Consider the following 21,114-nt stretch of genomic DNA (forward strand, 5'->3'; position numbering starts at 1 on the left):
ACATGTGGGAAGACACACCATGCCCATTCTACATCTCTTACAACATGTGGGAAGACACACCATGCCCATTCTACATATCTTACGATATGTGGGAAGACACACCATGCCCATTCTACATCTCTTATGACATGTGAGAAGACACATCATGCCCATTCTACATCTCTTACGATATGTGGGAAGACACACCATGCCCATTCTACATCTCTTACAACATGTGGGAAGACACACCATGCCCATTCTACATTTCTTATGACATGTGAGAAGACACATCATGCCCATTCTACATCTCTTATGACATGTGTGAAGACACATCATGCCCATTCTACATTTCTTATGACATGTGGGAAGACACACCATGCCCATTCTACATCTCTTATGACATGTGGGAAGACACATCATGCCCATTCTGCATCTCTTATGACATGTGGGAAGACACATCATGCCCATTCTACATCTCTTACAACATGTGGGAAAACACACCATGCCCATTCTTCATCTCTTATGACATGTGGGAAGACACATCATGCCCATTCTACATCTCTTACAACATGTGGGAAGACACATCATGCCCATTCTACATCTCTTATGACATGTGAGAAGACATACCATGCCCATTCTACATCTCTTATGACATGTGAGAAGACATACTATGCCCATTCTACATCTCTTATGACATGTGAGAAGACATACCATGCCCATTCTACATCTCTTATGACATGTGAGAATACATACCATGCCCATTCTTCATCTCTTATGACATGTGGGAAGACACATCATGCCCATTCTACATCTCTTATGACATGTGGGAAGACACATCATGCCCATTCTACATCTCTTACAACATGCTTTAAGACAAACCATGCCTTTTCTACATGTCCTAACCTGCTGGGTAGATGTTATTAGTTAAATGATAGTTTATGGAAGTGTAAAAAATCTTGCAACACGTATTATTCTCATACAAAACAAATGTTGTAAAAAGTATGAAAATTAACGTGTAAAAAGTTTATTATCATTTTGGGGAGGAAATTGTTTATGAATTCGAATATAAATTGATCATGGCTTGGCTCTTAAAATTTTTAAAATTTAACTAATTTCTTAAAGCCTTGTGTCAATATAAACATCAGAAATACGAGTAACTAAACCAATGGCTGGGCCTTTTGAGAACTTTGCTCTTAGTTTATTTGTTGAAAGATGTCTTCTCATAAGTGTAAATCTCATTATTGCAGATCTATGGGCAATGAATCCATTAAGTCTTTTGTGTGTTTGTCTTCAATATATTCTGTATACAGTCATCGCTCAAGCAATATCCGATATGTTTGTTCTTTAAACTGCATACACAACCAAACAACAAACAGTGCGGTGGTTGATTAAAGATTCTTACCTGAATTTATAAATCAATTAATTTAAGGACATTGCTAATCCTCAAAGTCAATTGCCGAGCTAAACTTGTTCAGATTATGTGGTAACAATTTAGAAAACTTCAAAAAATGAAATCTGCTAACATGTGTGCATGACTTGGCAGTGTTGTTAGATGTAATCAGTTGACCATTGAATAATGTTGTCCATTCCTTTCAAATATACCTCCATAGTTGATTGACAGTTGTTCTTGCTGTAGTTGTTCAAACTAATAGGTGTAAAAGTGTCAATTAGTGGATATTTAGAAAAGATAATTGGACACAAAAACTTAAAGCTTTTACTGTTAAAGAGACAATGGAAGTTTTGGACAGGATTAAGTCCAGTGTTAAACAGTCACAGTAAGCTAGAGATTTAGGAGTGAATGAGTCAACAGTCTGAGGATGCAAGAGGGAAGAAGTGAGACTAAGATGATTCTGGATATGCTTGAAAGTGAGGGACAAGAAAGAAAGCCAGACTAGCATTAGATGTTCTACTTGATGTATCCCACCCTAGTTGTCAAAAATGAACAGTATTGTATTGTATCCAGATTTAACACCATAGTAATGATTTCTAGGACATTACAGTATTGTATTGTATCCAGATTTAACACTGTAGTAATGATTTCTAGGACATTACAGTATTGTATTGTATCCAGATTTAACACTAAAGTAATGATTTCTAGGACATTACAGTATTGTATTGTATCCAGATTTAACACCATAGTAATGATTTCTAGAACATTACAGTATTGTATTGTATCCAGCTTTAACACTATAGTAATGATTTCTAGGACATTACAGTATTGTATTGTATCCAGCTTTGACACTAAAGTAATGATTTCTAGGACATTACAGTATTGTATTGTATCCAGATTTAACACTATAGTAATGATTTCAAGGACATTACAGTATTGTATTGTATCCAGCTTTAACACTGTATAAATGATTTCTAGGACATTACAGTATTGTATTGTATCCAGCTTTAACACTCTAGTAATGATTTCTAGGACATTACAGTAATGTATTGTATCCAGATTTAACACTGTATTAATGATTTCTAGGACATTACAGTAATGTATTGTATCCAGATTTAACACTAAAGTAATGATTTCTAGGACATTACAGTATTGTATTGTATCCAGATTTAACACTGTAGTAATGATTTCTAGGACATTACAGTATTGTATTGTATCCAGCTTTAACACTGTAGTAACAATTTCTAGGACATTACAGTATTGTATTGTATCCAGCTTTAACACTATAGTAATGATTTCTATAACATTACAGTATTGCATTTCATTTAAATGCAGGGATAATAACTGAGTAAAGTCTTTGCAGCTTTAACACTGTATAAATGATTTCTAGGACATTACAGTAATGTATTGTATCCAGATTTAACACTGTATTAATGATTTCTAGGACATTACAGTATTGTATCCAGATTTAACACTGTAGTAATGATTTCTAGGACATTACAGTATTGTATTGTATCCAGATTTAACACTGTAGTAACGATTTCTAGAACATTACAGTATTGTGTCCAGCTTTAATACTGTTGTAATGATTTCTAGGACATTACAGTATTATATTGTATCCAGATTTAACACCATAGTAATGATTTCTAGGACATTTCAGTATTGTATTGTATCCAGATTTAACACTATAGTAATGATTTCTAGGACAATACAGTATTGTATTGTATCCAGATTTAACACCATAGTAATGATTTCTAGAACATTACAGTATTGTATTGTATCCAGCTTTAACACAATGATAATGATTTCTAAGACATTACAGTATTGTATTGTATCCAGATTTAACACTATAGTAATGATTTCTAGGACATTACAGTTTTGTATTGTATCCAGCTTTAACACTATAGTAATGATTTCTAGGACATTACAGTATTGTATTGTATCCAGCTTTAACACTGTAGTAACGATTTCTAGGACATTACAGTATTGTATTGTATCCAGCTTTAACACTATAGTAATGATTTCTAGGACATTACAGTATTGCATTTCATTTAAATGCAGGGATAATAACTGAGTAAAGTCTTTGCAGTTATTCCATGTACTCAGGATTGAATTTTCGTTTGAATATATAAATCTTGTTATTTATCATCAAAATAAATTTTGTATATGTGTATGGCACACATATACATGTACATACATATATTTTTGGCACACACATTGCAGACGTTATTCATACAGAATGGACATCCATGTATTTCATTGCAATTATTCTGCAGACTGCCAAGTTGATTCAAAGTTTCCCCAAGATTCACGGGAAGACAGGTGTGACAGATGTCTGTTACCATGACAACCAGGTGTATACCTGTGGGAGAGATGGTCATTACAGACACTATGACTGGCAGGATAAGCTAGTGCTCCTGAACAGCTACAGGGTAAAACTCAGGCTTTTTCATTCCATATTTCTCCTGTTATAGTTAGTGATGTTACGAGTCTTAAGTTGTATTGTGATAATCAAATTTTATGATATGGTCATATCAATTTATATCAATTTAGATCAATAATCAAGGACAAGCTTGCAATTCCCAGAAAATTTCCACTATTAAACCAAGGCCTGTGGACTGTTGCAACCTGTAGACTGTTGCTATTTATATCTGACATGTATCAAATGAAATGAACTAATGTTGAGGATACAGCTGATATTAAAACATGCAACTCTACATTAGTGCTCACTTATTAATATCAGTTGGAAATGGATTTACATGGGTTGTGGTGTACTACGATTTCACTTTTTTCATGGGATACCAATTTTATTTTTATTTTGTGGTTGCTCTGAGGCTTGAATTTAAAATTCCTAACACAAAATGAGCCATATGTGATGCAGAAAGTTTCTTCCCATATATGCAGTAAGTTTCTCCCGATATATGCAGAAAGTTTCTCCCCATATTTGCAGAAAGTTTCTCCCCATATTTGCAGAAAGTTTCTCCCCATATATGCAGAAAGTTTCTCCCCATATTTGCAGAAAGTTTCTCCCCATATATGCAGAAAGTTTCTCCCTGTATTTGCAGAAAGTTTCTCCCCATATTTGCAGAAAGTTTATCCTCATATATGCAGAACGTTTCTTCCCATATTTGCAGAACGTTTTTCCCCATATATACAGAAAGTTTCTCCCCATATATGCAGAACATTTTTCCCCATATATGCACAATGTTTCTTCCCATATTTGCAGAACATTTTTCCCAATATATGCAGAAAGTTTCTTCCCATATCTGCAGAATGTTTTTCCCCATATATGCAGAACATTTCTTCCCATATTTGCAGAACGTTTTTCCCCATATATGCAGAACGTTTCTTCCCATATTTGCAGAACGTTTTTCCCCATATATACAGAACATTTCTCCCATATATGCAGAACGTTTTTCCCCATATATGCAGAACGTTTCTTCCCATATTTGCAGAACGTTTTTCTCCATATATGCAGAACATTTCTTCCCATATATGCAGAACGTTTCTTCCCATATTTGCAGAACGTTTTTCCCCATATATACAGAAAGTTTCTCCCCATATTTGCAGAAAGTTTCTCCCAATATATGCAGAATGTTTCTCCCCATATATGCAGAACGTTTCTCCCCATATATGCAGAAAGTTTCTCCCCATGTATGCGGAAAGTTTCTCCCCTTATTTGTTACTGATACATTCCTTGCAATCAGAAAGTTAATATATTTGGTTTTTCAACTTCATAAGTGGCATAAAATATTAACTTTTTAAATGTTTTCTTTATAACTAAATCTTTATGAAGGATAAAACATAAAAGATTTATACTGCATTTTGTATTGTTCTGTTCCTTGCGTATTTTTTCAGTATCTAGTGACTGTCATTTCCACTTAGTGCCTAAATCAGTAGGTGTTTTGATATCACCAAGGATAGAGAGAAAAGATAAAAGATAGAGGGAAGAGAGTACAAAGAAAGTGTTTAAGTACTGGTGTTATAGAAAATGAAAGAATAAATAATGAAATGATATGTGAAATTGTGTTTAATGTTTATTTGCATTGTTCCTCCATTTGGGTAAATGTGCTGTCAAAAATGCTTCAGTAAAAATAAATGCACTTTATTTTCTGCAATTCTCTGCAATTTATGAATTTTCCACATTGTTATCCATCTGAGGCTATTCTATTTAAACATACATGGCACCCAGGGTAGGAACTTATTTAAAAAGACATTCCCACATACTCAGATTACTCAAAGAGTTTATATGAAAATGATTAAAGGTTCTAAATCGTATCTATGTTGACTCATCCACATTAAAAGTGCTTTCCCTGGGTCTCAAGTATTTTTTACTGGAACAGCCCAGAAAGAACAATGAGCATAAAGCATTGATGAATGCAAATATTTATATTTAAAATTATAATGCCAGTCATGTCCCAAGGCCCAAAAAAGGTGTGTATTTGGTTGGCTGACCATTCCTGTTTTTTTGTTGCCAACCCTAGTACTCAACCCCCCCCCCCCGTTAAAAGAAAGAAAGAAATATAATCATTAAAATAAAAATTAAAAAATTTTAACTGATTTTGCATGTAATTGAGCCAGTTTTGCCCAGTAATTGAAGCACTTAGTACATTATATATCCTAATTATCACACAGTGAAACTCCTCAAAACCAAACACCCTTGGGACCCAATTTTTTTCCTGTTTGAGAAGTTTCCAGTTTACTGAGGCTTTTGCAGATGTGAAAAAAATCTCTTTTTGAGCACTTTTATAATAAGAGAGAGAGAGAGAGCGAATGCAGTTACGAAAACTTAAGTGTCTGTGTATAAAAGTGCACAAATATAAGAAAGTGTTTTTTTTTAAATTTTCTTTTTAATACAGGAATTTAATGAAAAATTAGCTGAACAATATAAATCCTACCAAAAATTATATCCTTTCACATGAATAAATACAGTTGCTCCACATCAAGATACAGTCTTCATCTCAAGAAATGTGATGTATTAGCTGGTAGGAATTTCAGAGTCACATGACTCAAATGTAGGTCAGGTTCATGTGATGTAGTATTGTACAAGAACATAATTATTTGTCTCTCCTGCCAACTCATCTGTTTGTTTTACATCATTTATCCATTTAACGAATGTCTGTGTAGTCATCCATGATTTCCAGTTTGCTATGTATGTCACTGGCAAATTTGTAACATTAATGTCCTTAAAGCAGTGGGATTTCAGAGCCTCGCCAAATAGAGGTGGTTTCAATTTCTCACCAGTAGCACTGCACACAGGCATCACTGTTATCCTTCCTTGGAGGATTTATGGCCTTTTGAAGCTTCTGCTTTCTCTGACAGAATTTCTCCAATGAAAATCATTTGAGTGAATCTGAAATTTGCAATATTGCATTGTTGGTCTCCGGTCATCAAAAGCGAAGCCACATAGCACTAATATTTAACTTTAAAAAAACAAGCGAACAGTGTTCTGGAGATCTTGTGTCCAAATGAATAGCATCAATCACACTTAGATAATCAGCAGGTAAACATAGTCTTTCTCAGTTGTTTTACCTATAACCATTTAGTTATTAATACATGTAAATAACCTTAAAAGTTGAATCCTTCCTGCTTCAGATTAACCTGTTGTCAGCCCTAATCTGTGTCTGTGTATGTGTCAAGTGTTGTTTTAACAACAGGTGCCCTTGGGGCAGTTTGCAGGTCTTTGTCTTATAGATCAGATTACTACAGCTCCTGTTGCTTGTAAATAATCTGTTCCAGTGTGTGTCAATAATTTAGCAGCTAAAATATTTCTCCAGGTTTCAACTGAGTTTTGGTTTTATGGGGTAGTTTTAAGTGTAAAATTAAAATTGGGATTGAAAATTGCTCTGGTGTTCAGAGTTGATGGGTTCTGGTTTACTGGGGGATAAAATGTTGATATTAAAGAAGAAAAAAATTGGTTTTGAGGAGATTCTGGTATCACGAGGGTTCATTTTTGAGGAATTTCACTGTAATATATCAATGTTTAGAAGAAAAAGAAGAAAAAAACTACCTACCTACCCTAAATTTAAATCCAATGCATGGGAAACATGCATGCTTTTTTTCTTGGCCTAATGAGAATTTTTCTTAAAGGGTTTCACTGTAGTTGCTCAGTTACATCATTTGTCTTTGGTGTCAGTCCATAATGCCAAGGGTGAAAGCAGTCTTTGTCTTTGATTTAAATAAGTGATTATTATTTTTTGATTTGATTGTAATTGTAAAAGATTCGTGCTTTTAGTGAATAAAAAATTTTGTGCTTTTGTCTCTAAACAAATTTATTTTGTTACTGATATGTTAATTTTGTCTGGATTTCAGTCATTGGTACATATATATTCAATATTTGCCTAAAGCATGATCAAAACCACTCCAGTGCATTTCATACACAGGATGAATAAGCATTATCATAGGTAACTGTGCATTTTTTTATGCTACATTTGAAGTAACTCTGACATTTATGGAGATGCTGTCACAGTGTTAACTTATGGAAAAGATGAACCAATATTACCTTAGTTAATTTCTGCAATTCATATGTAGATATAATTTTCAAATATAAAATTTTATGTGAGTGTTTTTGATGATGGGTATATATCTTTATTGCTGTAAAAATTATTTTGAAATGCAGTATTATAATGAGAATTAGGAATAAAGAAAAAAATGCATGTCCATCAATTGTATTTCTCTTTCCTTTCTAAACTGTTGCATTTGACCTTAGAATTTACTTTGGACATTATAGTCTGTGGTTTTCATCCCAATATGCTACACTGTAATTTTGTGCAGTAGTTTTTTTAACAGAAAATTTCATCTTGTTGACATTTTTAGACACTGATTCAGGATCCAGTCCTATGATACAAGCTAATAAAAAAGCAGCAAGATATTTCTATCCGAGTAATTCATAGTTTTATGCTTCTTTGGTAATGAACATCACTGTTCAGTAAGCTTGAGAGATGTCAATCTAAAATCAGCCATAACAGTCTTTTATCTTTATTTCTTGGGTCTTTTGATGCACCCTATGGCCACCATGAAATGAACTTAATTGTGCCAAACATGAAAAAAAGAGGGTAATTCGTATAAGATTGCAGCCTGGAATAAAATAGATATGTCAGATATTGTATAGGTGTTTATATTTTTGAACAGGTGAGCAAGGGTTTTGAGTGGATTGACAAGCTAGTGATCACAGAGGAAGGACAGAAAACTGTTTTGGGCTTTCATAATGTAAGTAATGTATATCAAAAGGTTAAAGCTGCATTTGCTGTGGAAATCAGTATTCAAACTGTAATGCTAAATCACCGTGTTCTGCATGTGAATTAAGCCAGAATCAGTAAAGATTGTTTTCTGTAATTTATTTTTTGAAAACGGGAACTTTGTATATACTGTAAAGCTGATGTGACATTTTGTTTCACCATGCATCATGGTGGACAGAGCATGTAAAGAATTAAGAAAAAGTCCTTAGGGGAGTTGCCCTGGCTTCTTGCAGAGTATAGAAAGTTTCATCCAACTTCTACCACGGAGTTGATGTGTTGTTGATAAAGTGGGAGAGATTTACTGTTTGTGGCTCCAGCAAGCATGTGTTAGAGAGTTTCATTGAGGATGAGAGAGAGAGTGCATAGTGGGACACTGAGTTGTTCTATGTTGTCTCCATTATAAAGTAACAGAGATTTTTCCAAATCAAATTATATTTAACACCAACATTATCAACTAAGTATCAGATAAAAATAGACAGTATCAAATCATCTAATTCTTATATGTGTGTGTGAGAGAGAGAGAGAGAGAGAGGTGATACGCACATAATTGCTGAAGACATGTAAATCCATACTAATGTTTTCTGATACATGCATTTTTCACCCCTAAAAACAATTAAAAAATGCAGTATATATGATATTTTCTCATTCAGCTGCTACATCAAAAGCTAGTGATTTGATTGGTGAAATATGGTTTTCTTCACAAGCAGATTGCCTCACTTTTAAAGTCAGAGTGTTTATTAAGACATTCTTAGTTGGGCATATATTAATATATTTACATGGATATCTTTTAAAAAGAAAAAAAAAACAACCATAAGCTCAGTGTATAGCATGGGTAGGGAAAGTGTGTTGTGAGCAGTCACTAAAATGTGCAATTTAGGATACTGATTTACATCTAAAAGTGAATGTCATTATTTTAAGTTAACCATGATTGGGAAAAGCTGTAGAGGAGAGAACTAACAGCAAACGAAATGATTAAAGTTGGAAGCTAAAGGATAGGGTGTGCATTGTCTCGATATCGTGAAATAGAATATCCTCGTATTTCTATGAGAGAGAGAGAGAGGGGTCAGTCCATTCAATTTACAAATTTGGGGGGCAGAAGGACTTATGATTCTTTTTGAAGAAATTGAAAACAGTTGTCTTACTTTTGAAAAAAGATATTAGTCTATGCTTCATTTTACTTCTAAAACGGTTTAACTTATAATGACAGAAATAAATACCCATCCCCATGAAAAGAAAATTCCAATCTCTGCACATCTTGCTCACCCTGAAAGTTAATGATAGTTCCTTACTGTACACATGCAGGACACCCCATTGATTCAGAATCTATGTAGTTCAGAGTTGTGTATAATTCAAACTAGTCAGCTTATTCTGTTGTGTACAGTGTGTATTGCCATTACTGCTTAAGGACCAAGCATATGGTTTGTATTTTATGTAAACTCATTGTCTGTTCTATTTTCACAATTTAAACAGCAGTAGTTGTTATTTGGAATGTAACTGTCCTTTTTTCTGAGGACTACTTTTTCTTGTCACAGTAGGATACATTTATGCAGTTCAAAATATGTGGCTAGCATCAAGTCTATGAGGAAGATGTTCACATTTCTTTGAAAAAAGTAAATTATAAAATTTCAAAAGTATCAGTGATTAGTTTTCACTGATCATGACAAAAAATTCTTGGGCTGTACTGTTTGAACTTAATTTGGAACGTGCATGTATTTTGGAAGTTGGCAAAATCTGCAAATAGAAGTATTTCAGTAGAAGCTGATCAGCCTTTTCTACAGATGCGTGTTTTGAATATATAAGACTTCTGAAATGATTTTGTTTCTTGTACAAATATATAATTGACATCAAGATGACTGATTATTCATTTGAAATCCTTCAGATGGTCACTGATTGTAAATCACTCTTAATGTATCAGTCTTTCTGTGGCACAGTAGAGATTTGTAGGTATTTACCCCTTGCTCCATGAACTGAGTGTAAAATGGATCAGTGCCATGACACATGGAGAACAAAAGTCACATGTGCTGTACTGTTGTTCATGAACTGATTTGCAAAATAGAAATAATTTCTATTTTAGAGTTTCCACAAATTGGACAAATTCTTTTAGGTGCCTCAAATATATACCACTGTCAGTATTGTCTTAATTCAGCTTGTTACAAAAAATCTTTAACAAAGAGCTTTTCAGCTTAGTTGTATATAAGAGGAGTCTTTTTACATTACTATCATTATTTTATTATAAGAGGAGTCTTTTTACATTACTATCATGATTTTATTATAAGAGGAGGTTTTTTACATTACTGTCATTGTATTATAAGAGGAGTCTTTTTATATTACTATCATGATTGTATTATAAAAAGAGTCTTTAACATTACAATCATAATTGATTTATAAGAGGAGTCTCTTTACATTACTGTCATGATTGTATTATAAGAGGAGTCTCTTGACATTACTATCATAATTGTATTATAAGAGGAGTCTCTTTACATTACTGTCATGATTGTATTATAAGAGGAGTCTCCTTACTTTACTGTCATGATTGTATTATAAGAAGAGTCTTTAACATTGCGATCATAATTGTATTATATGAGGAGGATTTTTACATTACTATCATGATTGTATTATAAGAGGAGTCTCTTTACATTACTGTCATGATTGTATTATAAGAGGAGTCTCTTTACATTACTGTCATGATTGTATTATAAGAGGAGTCTCTTTACATTACTATCATGATTGTATTATAAGAGGAGTCTCTTTACATTACTGTCATGATTGTATTATAAGAGGAGTCTCTTTACATTACTATCATGATTGTATTATAAGAGGAGTCTCTTTACATTACTATCATAATTGTATTATAAGAGGAGTTTTTTTACATTGCTGTCATGATTTTATTATAAGAGGAGGTTTTTTACATTACTGTCATTGTATTATAAGAGGAGCCTTTTTATATTACTATCATGATTGTATTATAAGAAGAGTCTTTAACATTGCGATCATAATTGTATTATATGAGGAGGATTTTTACATTACTATCATGATTGTATTATAAGAGGAGTCTCTTTACATTACTGTCATGATTGTATTATAAGAGGAGTCTCTTGACATTACTGTCATGATTGTATTATAAGAGGAGTCTCTTGACATTACTGTCATGATTGTATTATAAGAGGAGTCTCTTGACATTACTGTCATGATTGTATTATAAGAGGAGTCTCTTTACATTACTGTCATCATTGTATTATAAGAGGAGTCTCTTTACATTACTGTCATGATTGTATTATAAGAGGAGTCTCTTGACATTACTATCATAATTGTATTATAAGAAGAGCCTTTTGATATTAATATCATGATTGTATTATAAGAAGAGTCTTTAACATTGCGGTCATGATTGTATTATAAGAGGAGTCTCTTTACATTACTATCATAATTGTATTATAAGAGGAGTCTCTTTACATTACTATCATAATTGTATTATAAGAGGAGTCTCTTTACATTACTGTCATGATTGTATTATAAGAGGAGTCTCCTTACTTTACTGTCATGATTGTATTATAAGAGGAATCTTATTACATTACTATCATGATTTTATTATAAGAGGAGTCTCTTGACATTACTATCATGATTGTATTATAAGAGGAGTCTCTTTACATTACTATCATGATTGTATTATAAGAGGAGTCTCTTTACATTACTGTCATGATTGTATTATAAGAGGAGTCTCTTTACATTACTGTCATGATTGTATTATAAGAGGAGTCTCCTTACTTTACTGTCATGATTGTATTATAAGAGGAATCTTATTACATTACTATCATGATTTTATTATAAGAGGAGTCTCTTGACATTACTATCATGATTGTATTATAAGAGGAGTCTTATTACGTTACTGTCATAATTGTATTTTAAGAAGAATCTTTAACATTACAATAATAATTGTATTATAAGAGGAGTCTTTTTACATTACTATCATAATTGTATTATAAGAGGAGTCTCTTGACATTACTATCATAATTGTATTATAAGAGGAGTCTCTTTACATTACTGTCATGATTGTATTATAAGAGGAGTCTCCTTACTTTACTGTCATGATTGTATTATAAGAAGAGTCTTTAACATTGCGATCATAATTGTATTATATGAGGAGGATTTTTACATTACTATCATGATTGTATTATAAGAGGAGTCTCTTTACATTACTGTCATGATTGTATTATAAGAGGAGTCTCTTTACATTACTGTCATGATTGTATTATAAGAGGAGTCTCTTTACATTACTATCATGATTGTATTATAAGAGGAGTCTCTTTACATTACTGTCATGATTGTATTATAAGAGGAGTCTCTTTACATTACTATCATGATTGTATTATAAGAGGAGTCTCTTTACATTACTATCATAATTGTATTATAAGAGGAGTTTTTTTACATTGCTGTCATGATTTTATTATAAGAGGAGGTTTTTTACATTACTGTCATTGTATTATAAGAGGAGCCTTTTTATATTACTATCATGATTGTATTATAAGAAGAGTCTTTAACATTGCGATCATAATTGTATTATATGAGGAGGATTTTTACATTACTATCATGATTGTATTATAAGAGGAGTCTCTTTACATTACTGTCATGATTGTATTATAAGAGGAGTCTCTTGACATTACTGTCATGATTGTATTATAAGAGGAGTCTCTTGACATTACTGTCATGATTGTATTATAAGAGGAGTCTCTTGACATTACTGTCATGATTGTATTATAAGAGGAGTCTCTTTACATTACTGTCATCATTGTATTATAAGAGGAGTCTCTTTACATTACTGTCATGATTGTATTATAAGAGGAGTCTCTTGACATTACTATCATAATTGTATTATAAGAAGAGCCTTTTGATATTAATATCATGATTGTATTATAAGAAGAGTCTTTAACATTGCGGTCATGATTGTATTATAAGAGGAGTCTCTTTACATTACTATCATAATTGTATTATAAGAGGAGTCTCTTTACATTACTATCATAATTGTATTATAAGAGGAGTCTCTTTACATTACTGTCATGATTGTATTATAAGAGGAGTCTCCTTACTTTACTGTCATGATTGTATTATAAGAGGAATCTTATTACATTACTATCATGATTTTATTATAAGAGGAGTCTCTTGACATTACTATCATGATTGTATTATAAGAGGAGTCTCTTTACATTACTATCATGATTGTATTATAAGAGGAGTCTCTTTACATTACTGTCATGATTGTATTATAAGAGGAGTCTCTTTACATTACTGTCATGATTGTATTATAAGAGGAGTCTCCTTACTTTACTGTCATGATTGTATTATAAGAGGAATCTTATTACATTACTATCATGATTTTATTATAAGAGGAGTCTCTTGACATTACTATCATGATTGTATTATAAGAGGAGTCTTATTACGTTACTGTCATAATTGTATTTTAAGAAGAATCTTTAACATTACAATAATAATTGTATTATAAGAGGAGTCTTTTTACATTACTATCATAATTGTATTATAAGAGGAGTCTCTTGACATTACTATCATAATTGTATTATAAGAGGAGTCTCTTTACATTACTGTCATGATTGTATTATAAGAGGAGTCTCCTTACTTTACTGTCATGATTGTATTATAAGAAGAGTCTTTAACATTGCGATCATAATTGTATTATATGAGGAGGATTTTTACATTACTATCATGATTGTATTATAAGAGGAGTCTCTTTACATTACTGTCATGATTGTATTATAAGAGGAGTCTCTTTACATTACTGTCATGATTGTATTATAAGAGGAGTCTCTTTACATTACTATCATGATTGTATTATAAGAGGAGTCTCTTTACATTACTGTCATGATTGTATTATAAGAGGAGTCTCTTTACATTACTATCATGATTGTATTATAAGAGGAGTCTCTTTACATTACTATCATAATTGTATTATAAGAGGAGTTTTTTTACATTGCTGTCATGATTTTATTATAAGAGGAGGTTTTTTACATTACTGTCATTGTATTATAAGAGGAGCCTTTTTATATTACTATCATGATTGTATTATAAGAAGAGTCTTTAACATTGCGATCATAATTGTATTATATGAGGAGGATTTTTACATTACTATCATGATTGTATTATAAGAGGAGTCTCTTTACATTACTGTCATGATTGTATTATAAGAGGAGTCTCTTGACATTACTGTCATGATTGTATTATAAGAGGAGTCTCTTGACATTACTGTCATGATTGTATTATAAGAGGAGTCTCTTGACATTACTGTCATGATTGTATTATAAGAGGAGTCTCTTTACATTACTGTCATCATTGTATTATAAGAGGAGTCTCTTTACATTACTGTCATGATTGTATTATAAGAGGAGTCTCTTGACATTACTATCATAATTGTATTATAAGAAGAGCCTTTTGATATTAATATCATGATTGTATTATAAGAAGAGTCTTTAACATTGCGGTCATGATTGTATTATAAGAGGAGTCTCTTTACATTACTATCATAATTGTATTATAAGAGGAGTCTCTTTACATTACTATCATAATTGTATTATAAGAGGAGTCTCTTTACATTACTGTCATGATTGTATTATAAGAGGAGTCTCCTTACTTTACTGTCATGATTGTATTATAAGAGGAATCTTATTACATTACTATCATGATTTTATTATAAGAGGAGTCTCTTGACATTACTATCATGATTGTATTATAAGAGGAGTCTCTTTACATTACTATCATGATTGTATTATAAGAGGAGTCTCTTTACATTACTGTCATGATTGTATTATAAGAGGAGTCTCTTTACATTACTGTCATGATTGTATTATAAGAGGAGTCTCTTTACATTACTATCATGATTGTATTATAAGAGGAGTCTTATTACGTTACTGTCATAATTGTATTTTAAGAAGAATCTTTAACATTACAATAATAATTGTATTATAAGAGGAGTCTTTTTACATTACTATCATAATTGTATTATAAGAGGAGGCTTTTTACGTTACTATCATTATTGTATTGTAAGAGAAGTCTTGTTACATTATTTTTATATATAGTTCAGAAGTGCACCTTTAGCAAGTTCTTCGTTGTGAAATATGTGTATTTAACAGCACCTTGTTTGGGTTTCATTTATTGCAAGATATGTGTGAAGTTTATTCCAAAAGATGTCATATATTTACAAGTTGAACTCAAAATGTGCTGAGATCAGGGTGATTGCAGTTTGTTACAAGTATTCAGTGACAGTGCATTATTTGATGGCAGATTAGGGTATATGTTTTTTGTGGTTGGATGGAACTTGTTAGTGAGTATATACAGTAGTAGCTGAGCATTCCAGACTTTAGTGCCCTATTATTTTAGGGGCCATATTGTTGATCTCCTGAAATGCACATTACCTGCAAGCAAAATTTCATATTTTCAATTTGTTTCTTTGTGTTTAGAACAGATTTGTTTTATGGAGTGTGGAGGAAAACCAGAGACTGTTGGAGATCACTTGTGGAGGGGGTCATCGTGCCTGGGACTTTACACAGGAGGGAAAGATGACCAGGTTCACATATATCAAGTCAAGGGAGATTGTCCTACATGACTCATTTATTGCAGATAGTCATGTGCAACTCAAGGTATAGTTAGTTTGTGACAATGTATTTTATACATCAGATTAATTTTGCTTCAGACAATTGCTTATTCAGTTTGTATACATATAACATGTATATTTTCCGGGGCTGCTGATATTTGATGCTCATTTGTGGACCATTCTTGTCCTTTCATAAAAGTCTGATTATGCATAACAACTAAAATTACATAAAATTAAAAACTTGACATGTACCCCCCCCAATTAATTATGATGTTAGTGAGTTATTAAAAGGAACATTAAGTGTAAGTTATGTGAAATGCTATATATTATGCTCTTGCTGCAACAGACCTCACTATTACAAATTCCTTCGTATAATGAACACTTACATTGAACTGTAGAAGTACTTGTACATAAAGAGAATGCATTGTGTCACAGGTACGTCTTTGTAATGATTCTTTTTTTTACTTTAAATCATACATTATAGTGGGTGAATAGAATCCTTCATGTGCATTGATGTATTAAACAAAAAATCCACCCGAGGATCAGAATTTTGGATCAGATTTGTGGCTTTGCCTTGTGTCTGATGCAAATATCTGATCCTAAGGGTGCAACCTTTATAAAGCAAAACACCCAGTGAAGATGTTTTGAACTTAAGATGGAGCATAAAAATTATGTTTATGCTGAAAATTAGGTTTAAATTGACATTTAAACGTAACTGCATCAATAGATCAGTGGTAGAGACCTTTGAGGTAATGGCAGTACACATCTAAAAATCATGTGCTGCAGATATTGTATTTTGGTGTGTATAACATTTCTCACCGATTTTTGACTGAGAATGATGTAAAAGAAAACTTACTTCTGCCACATAATGTGCATGTAATATAAATACATTTAAAATCATGATAATTTTGCTCCCTTTTCATATTGCAACTATGATCAGCCACTTTGGATAGTGCTTTGATCGTCATTTGTTTCATGACATTTAAATTGTTTGCAGTAAACTAGTACTTTACTGTTTCTGTCAGCAAGTGTCAGTCGATCATGACCAAACATTCTTTATAAGATATCATTAAAAGGAACAAAAGAAGTGGCAATATTGACAGTATATCTTTCCAATTTTATGGTTGGCCCTTATAAGGGCCATGAGAAGCTTCACCTTGTTGATGGCATTTAGTCTGCTGTATCTAATCACTCAAATTTCTCTTTGTTATCTTCAATCTTGAAAAGACAATGCCTGTCATTATCCTTTATTCTTCTCTGCTCCCTGTCAGAAGACTCTCAGTGAACTCCATTGATGTTGCCAGGGCAGGGAAATCATGCAAAATGTTTATTAATTCACACAGTTTGAAAGCAGTGATACATGAGAACTCCCGCAAATAAATAAAAAATTGCACATATGAAAATATAATCATCACAGTATATAATTCTTATTTAACTGTTGATTTAAACTGAATAAAGTAGAATCTAAAAAGAGACCAAAGCATTACGGATATTTATTTGATGAAAATACCTCTGTCCCTTCCAAAGTCAGCAGATATATTTTAATGCAAAGCATACTTGGAAATGTCTGTAATTATTTATATCAGATGTTTGTGTCGGCTGTTTAAATTTGAGGATGTTGTGCAGAATGCCGAGTCACCAGATAATGTGCATTTTGGAGCAGAGATATTCATGAGACAGTGCCTGTGAACTGTAGAAAATTCTGCAAACAACCATAAAGAAACATTTCATAGCATGCAGAAGCTGGGTGAGCTAGTTATGCATGTGCCCCACTCAGGAGACAGACTGGGTAAGCTAGCTATGCATGTGCCCCACTCAGAAGGCATACTGGGTAAGCTAGCTATGCATGTGCCTCATTTAGATAGCAGGCTGGGTAAGCTAGCTATTCATGTGCCCCATTCAGAAGGCATACAGGGAAAGCTAGTTATGCATGTGCCCCATTCAGAAGGCAAACTGGGTAAGCTAGCTATGCATGTACCCAATTAGATGGCATACTGGGTCTGTTTTTGGACCTGTTCTCTTCACTCTATACACTCAGCCACTCTCGAGTGTCATAGATCATCATCCAGTGTCTCACCAATTTTACGCTGACGACACCCAAATATACAAATCTAGCCACCCAGCTGAAGTTGATGCTACCATCCAAGGTGTAGAGAGGTGCATTTCTGATGTGAAATCATGGATGACATGTAACAAGCTGCAGATGAATGATGATAAAACTGAGGCCATACTGATCACAACACAAAGACTTTCTCATTCACATCCTTTACCTCAAACAATAAATATCAGCAACACCAACGTTAAATTCACACAGTCAGTATGAAATCTAGGTGTTACTCTGGACAGTACTCTTACATAGCACCAACATGTCATGAACATATGCAAGGCTGCATATCTTGAGCTGAGATGCATCAGCTCCATTCACAAATATACTTCAGTTGATGCCACTAAAACACTTGTGTGCTCATTAGTACTTCCAAGACTGGACTATTGTAACTCAATTCTATCTGGTTCATCTCAAAATCTACTCCAGAAGCTTTAAAAAGTTCAAAACACAGCTGCTTGGATCATACTTAGAGTACCATGATCAGAGCACACCTCCCCACTGTTCTGTACCCTACACTGGCTATCCATTCGATCCAGAATCAAACACAAAATTTGTTCTCTATGCTATGTTTCACTGTCGGACTCTAGTCCAACATACCTTTCCGACCTCACCCATGTTTACACACTAGTTAGATACTTATGCTCCTCTTCTGACAATCGTATACTCATTATTCCCACTATGAAAACGAAGTCATATGGACGATGTTCTTTTGCATACCAGGGCCCAGCAACGTGGAATGAATTGCCCACTGAACTTAGACACAAAGACATGGTGATCCCATTCAAGAGTGCTCTTAAAAACTCATTTATTTCGACTGCAAGAACAAACTTAAAGACCTAATAATGTTTCCTAGCTTAAATATTTACAGCATGTTTTTTTATGTTTTCTAATTTCATGGTGTTTATTTTTTGTAATCATATCATTATATATGTTTTTTATGTTATAAGTGTTGTCTAATGTTCTAAAGCGCTTAGAGCTTCTAAAGATAGGCACTATACAAAGTCCACATTATTATTATTTATTATTATTATTATTAGCTAGCTATGCATGTGCCCCACTCAGAAGGCATACTGGGTTAGCTAGCTGTGCATGTGCCCCATTCAGATAGCAGACTAGGTAAGCTAGATATGCATGTGCCCCATTCAGAAGGCATACTGAGAAAGCTAGTTGTGCATGTGCTGCATTCAGAAGGCAGACTAGAAAGGCAAGCTATGCCTGTGCCCCATTCAGAAGGCAGACTAGGTAAGCTAGCAATGCATGTGCCCCATTCAGAAGGCAGACTGGGTAAGTAACTATGCAGGTATATTATTCTGAAGGTAGACTATGAAAGGGGGTTCTCAGCATAGAACAGTATTCATACACAGATAAGAGACAGGTTAAGTTCAGAAACAAAAATTGATTAATGCTTATACAACCAGAGGTGACATCTTTGGAGGATTTTGATTTCAATAGGGGTCTTACAGAGTGGAATTTGAAGAAAAGTGATGAATATTTAAATGTTACATAATAACGAACTCTGGCCATTTCCTATACTCTCCTTCCTTTTTTAACTACTCCTCCTACCCTTATTTTGGTGACAAGGGTTGAGAAGCCCCCTTTAGATACAATTCCAGCACCATCTCTAGAAGTCCTTCCATGATGTCATAGCAATAGGATCCACATTCAACTTGGTTTGCATGGCTGTAGCAGTCTGAATATAGCCTAATACTTCAGTCATGCTTGAAGTTTGGCATCACCTATGGCTTTGGATAATATTCCATCACCATCTCTGGAAGTCCTTCCAGGACTTAGAACTGCCTTGAAATGTCATAGCAGTAGAATCCACATTCAACTTGGTTTGCATGGCTGTAGCAGTCTGAATATAGCCTAATACTTCAGTCATGCTTGGAGGTTGGCATCACACATGGCTTTGGATAAAATTCCAACACCATCTCTGGAAGTCCTTCCAGGATTTAGAACTGCCTTGAAATGTCATAGCAGTAGAATCCACATTCAACTTGGTTTGCATGGCTGTAGCAGTCCGAATATAGCCTAATACTTCAGTCATGCTTGGAGGTTGGCATCACACATGACTTTGGATAAAATTCCAACACCATCTCTGGAAGTCCTTCCAGGACTTAGAACTGCCTTGAAATGTCATAGCAGTAGAATCCACATTCAACTTGGTCTGCATGACTGTAGTAATCTGAAGATAGCCTAATGCTTGTGGGTGAGCATCACATATGGCTTTTGTGCTAACACAGCTGCTGTATATCACTTTCATTGCTGATATTAATCTTCAGCTTGTGGAAATTAATGCTGTTCTCCATGTCTTCTGCCCCCCACCACCACCACCACCACAAAGTATCAAAGTATCAGAATGTCAACCTCACACATGACTCAGAGCTCTAACTTCGTTTTCTTGGAGAGATCAGAGAGGTAGAAAGGATCCACTAATGCATTCCAAGGAGGGACTACCCCAAACCTACCTTTTTCCAGTTTCCACAGGCCTTTGAGAAGAAAGCATGGGGAGACAAGGATAGCTATGTCCCATCTTCTGTCCTCATCAACCCTCTTCAGAAATGATGCAATTCTTTTACTACACTTTTCTGGTGGATCATGATATTCAGCACTCTCCACAGAATGGAAGAGACACTGTCCTGCAGACCCGTGAGTGTTGAAAGCTATTTTAGTGGGTCACCAAGCCATGTTCAGTGTTCTTCCTCATTGTCAAGGACAACATTTGTTACAGACTTCCTAATAGACTAATTCAAAATATTCACCAGCAGGAATCAACACATTTTCCTTCCTTTTAGGGCAGTTCAGA

General features: G+C 33.6%; 1 protein-coding gene across 2 annotated transcripts in view; it reads left to right on the forward strand.

The window, feature by feature from the left end:
• Positions 1-21,114, forward strand: part of LOC149771853 (tRNA (34-2'-O)-methyltransferase regulator WDR6-like) — a 125,513-nt gene that overhangs the window by 72,290 nt on the left and 32,109 nt on the right. For both annotated transcript variants that reach the window (XM_089948130.1, XM_089948131.1), the window contains exons 15-17: positions 3,646-3,801; positions 8,501-8,578; positions 16,068-16,247. In XM_089948130.1, the coding sequence (XP_089804256.1) occupies positions 3,646-3,801; positions 8,501-8,578; positions 16,068-16,247 (414 nt within the window). The remainder of the gene's footprint in view (positions 1-3,645; positions 3,802-8,500; positions 8,579-16,067; positions 16,248-21,114) is intronic.

Source organism: Sinohyriopsis cumingii, unplaced genomic scaffold (assembly GCF_028554795.1).
Source record: "Sinohyriopsis cumingii isolate HCF-2022 unplaced genomic scaffold, ASM2855479v2 utg001628l, whole genome shotgun sequence".
NCBI lineage: Eukaryota > Metazoa > Mollusca > Bivalvia > Unionida > Unionidae > Sinohyriopsis > Sinohyriopsis cumingii.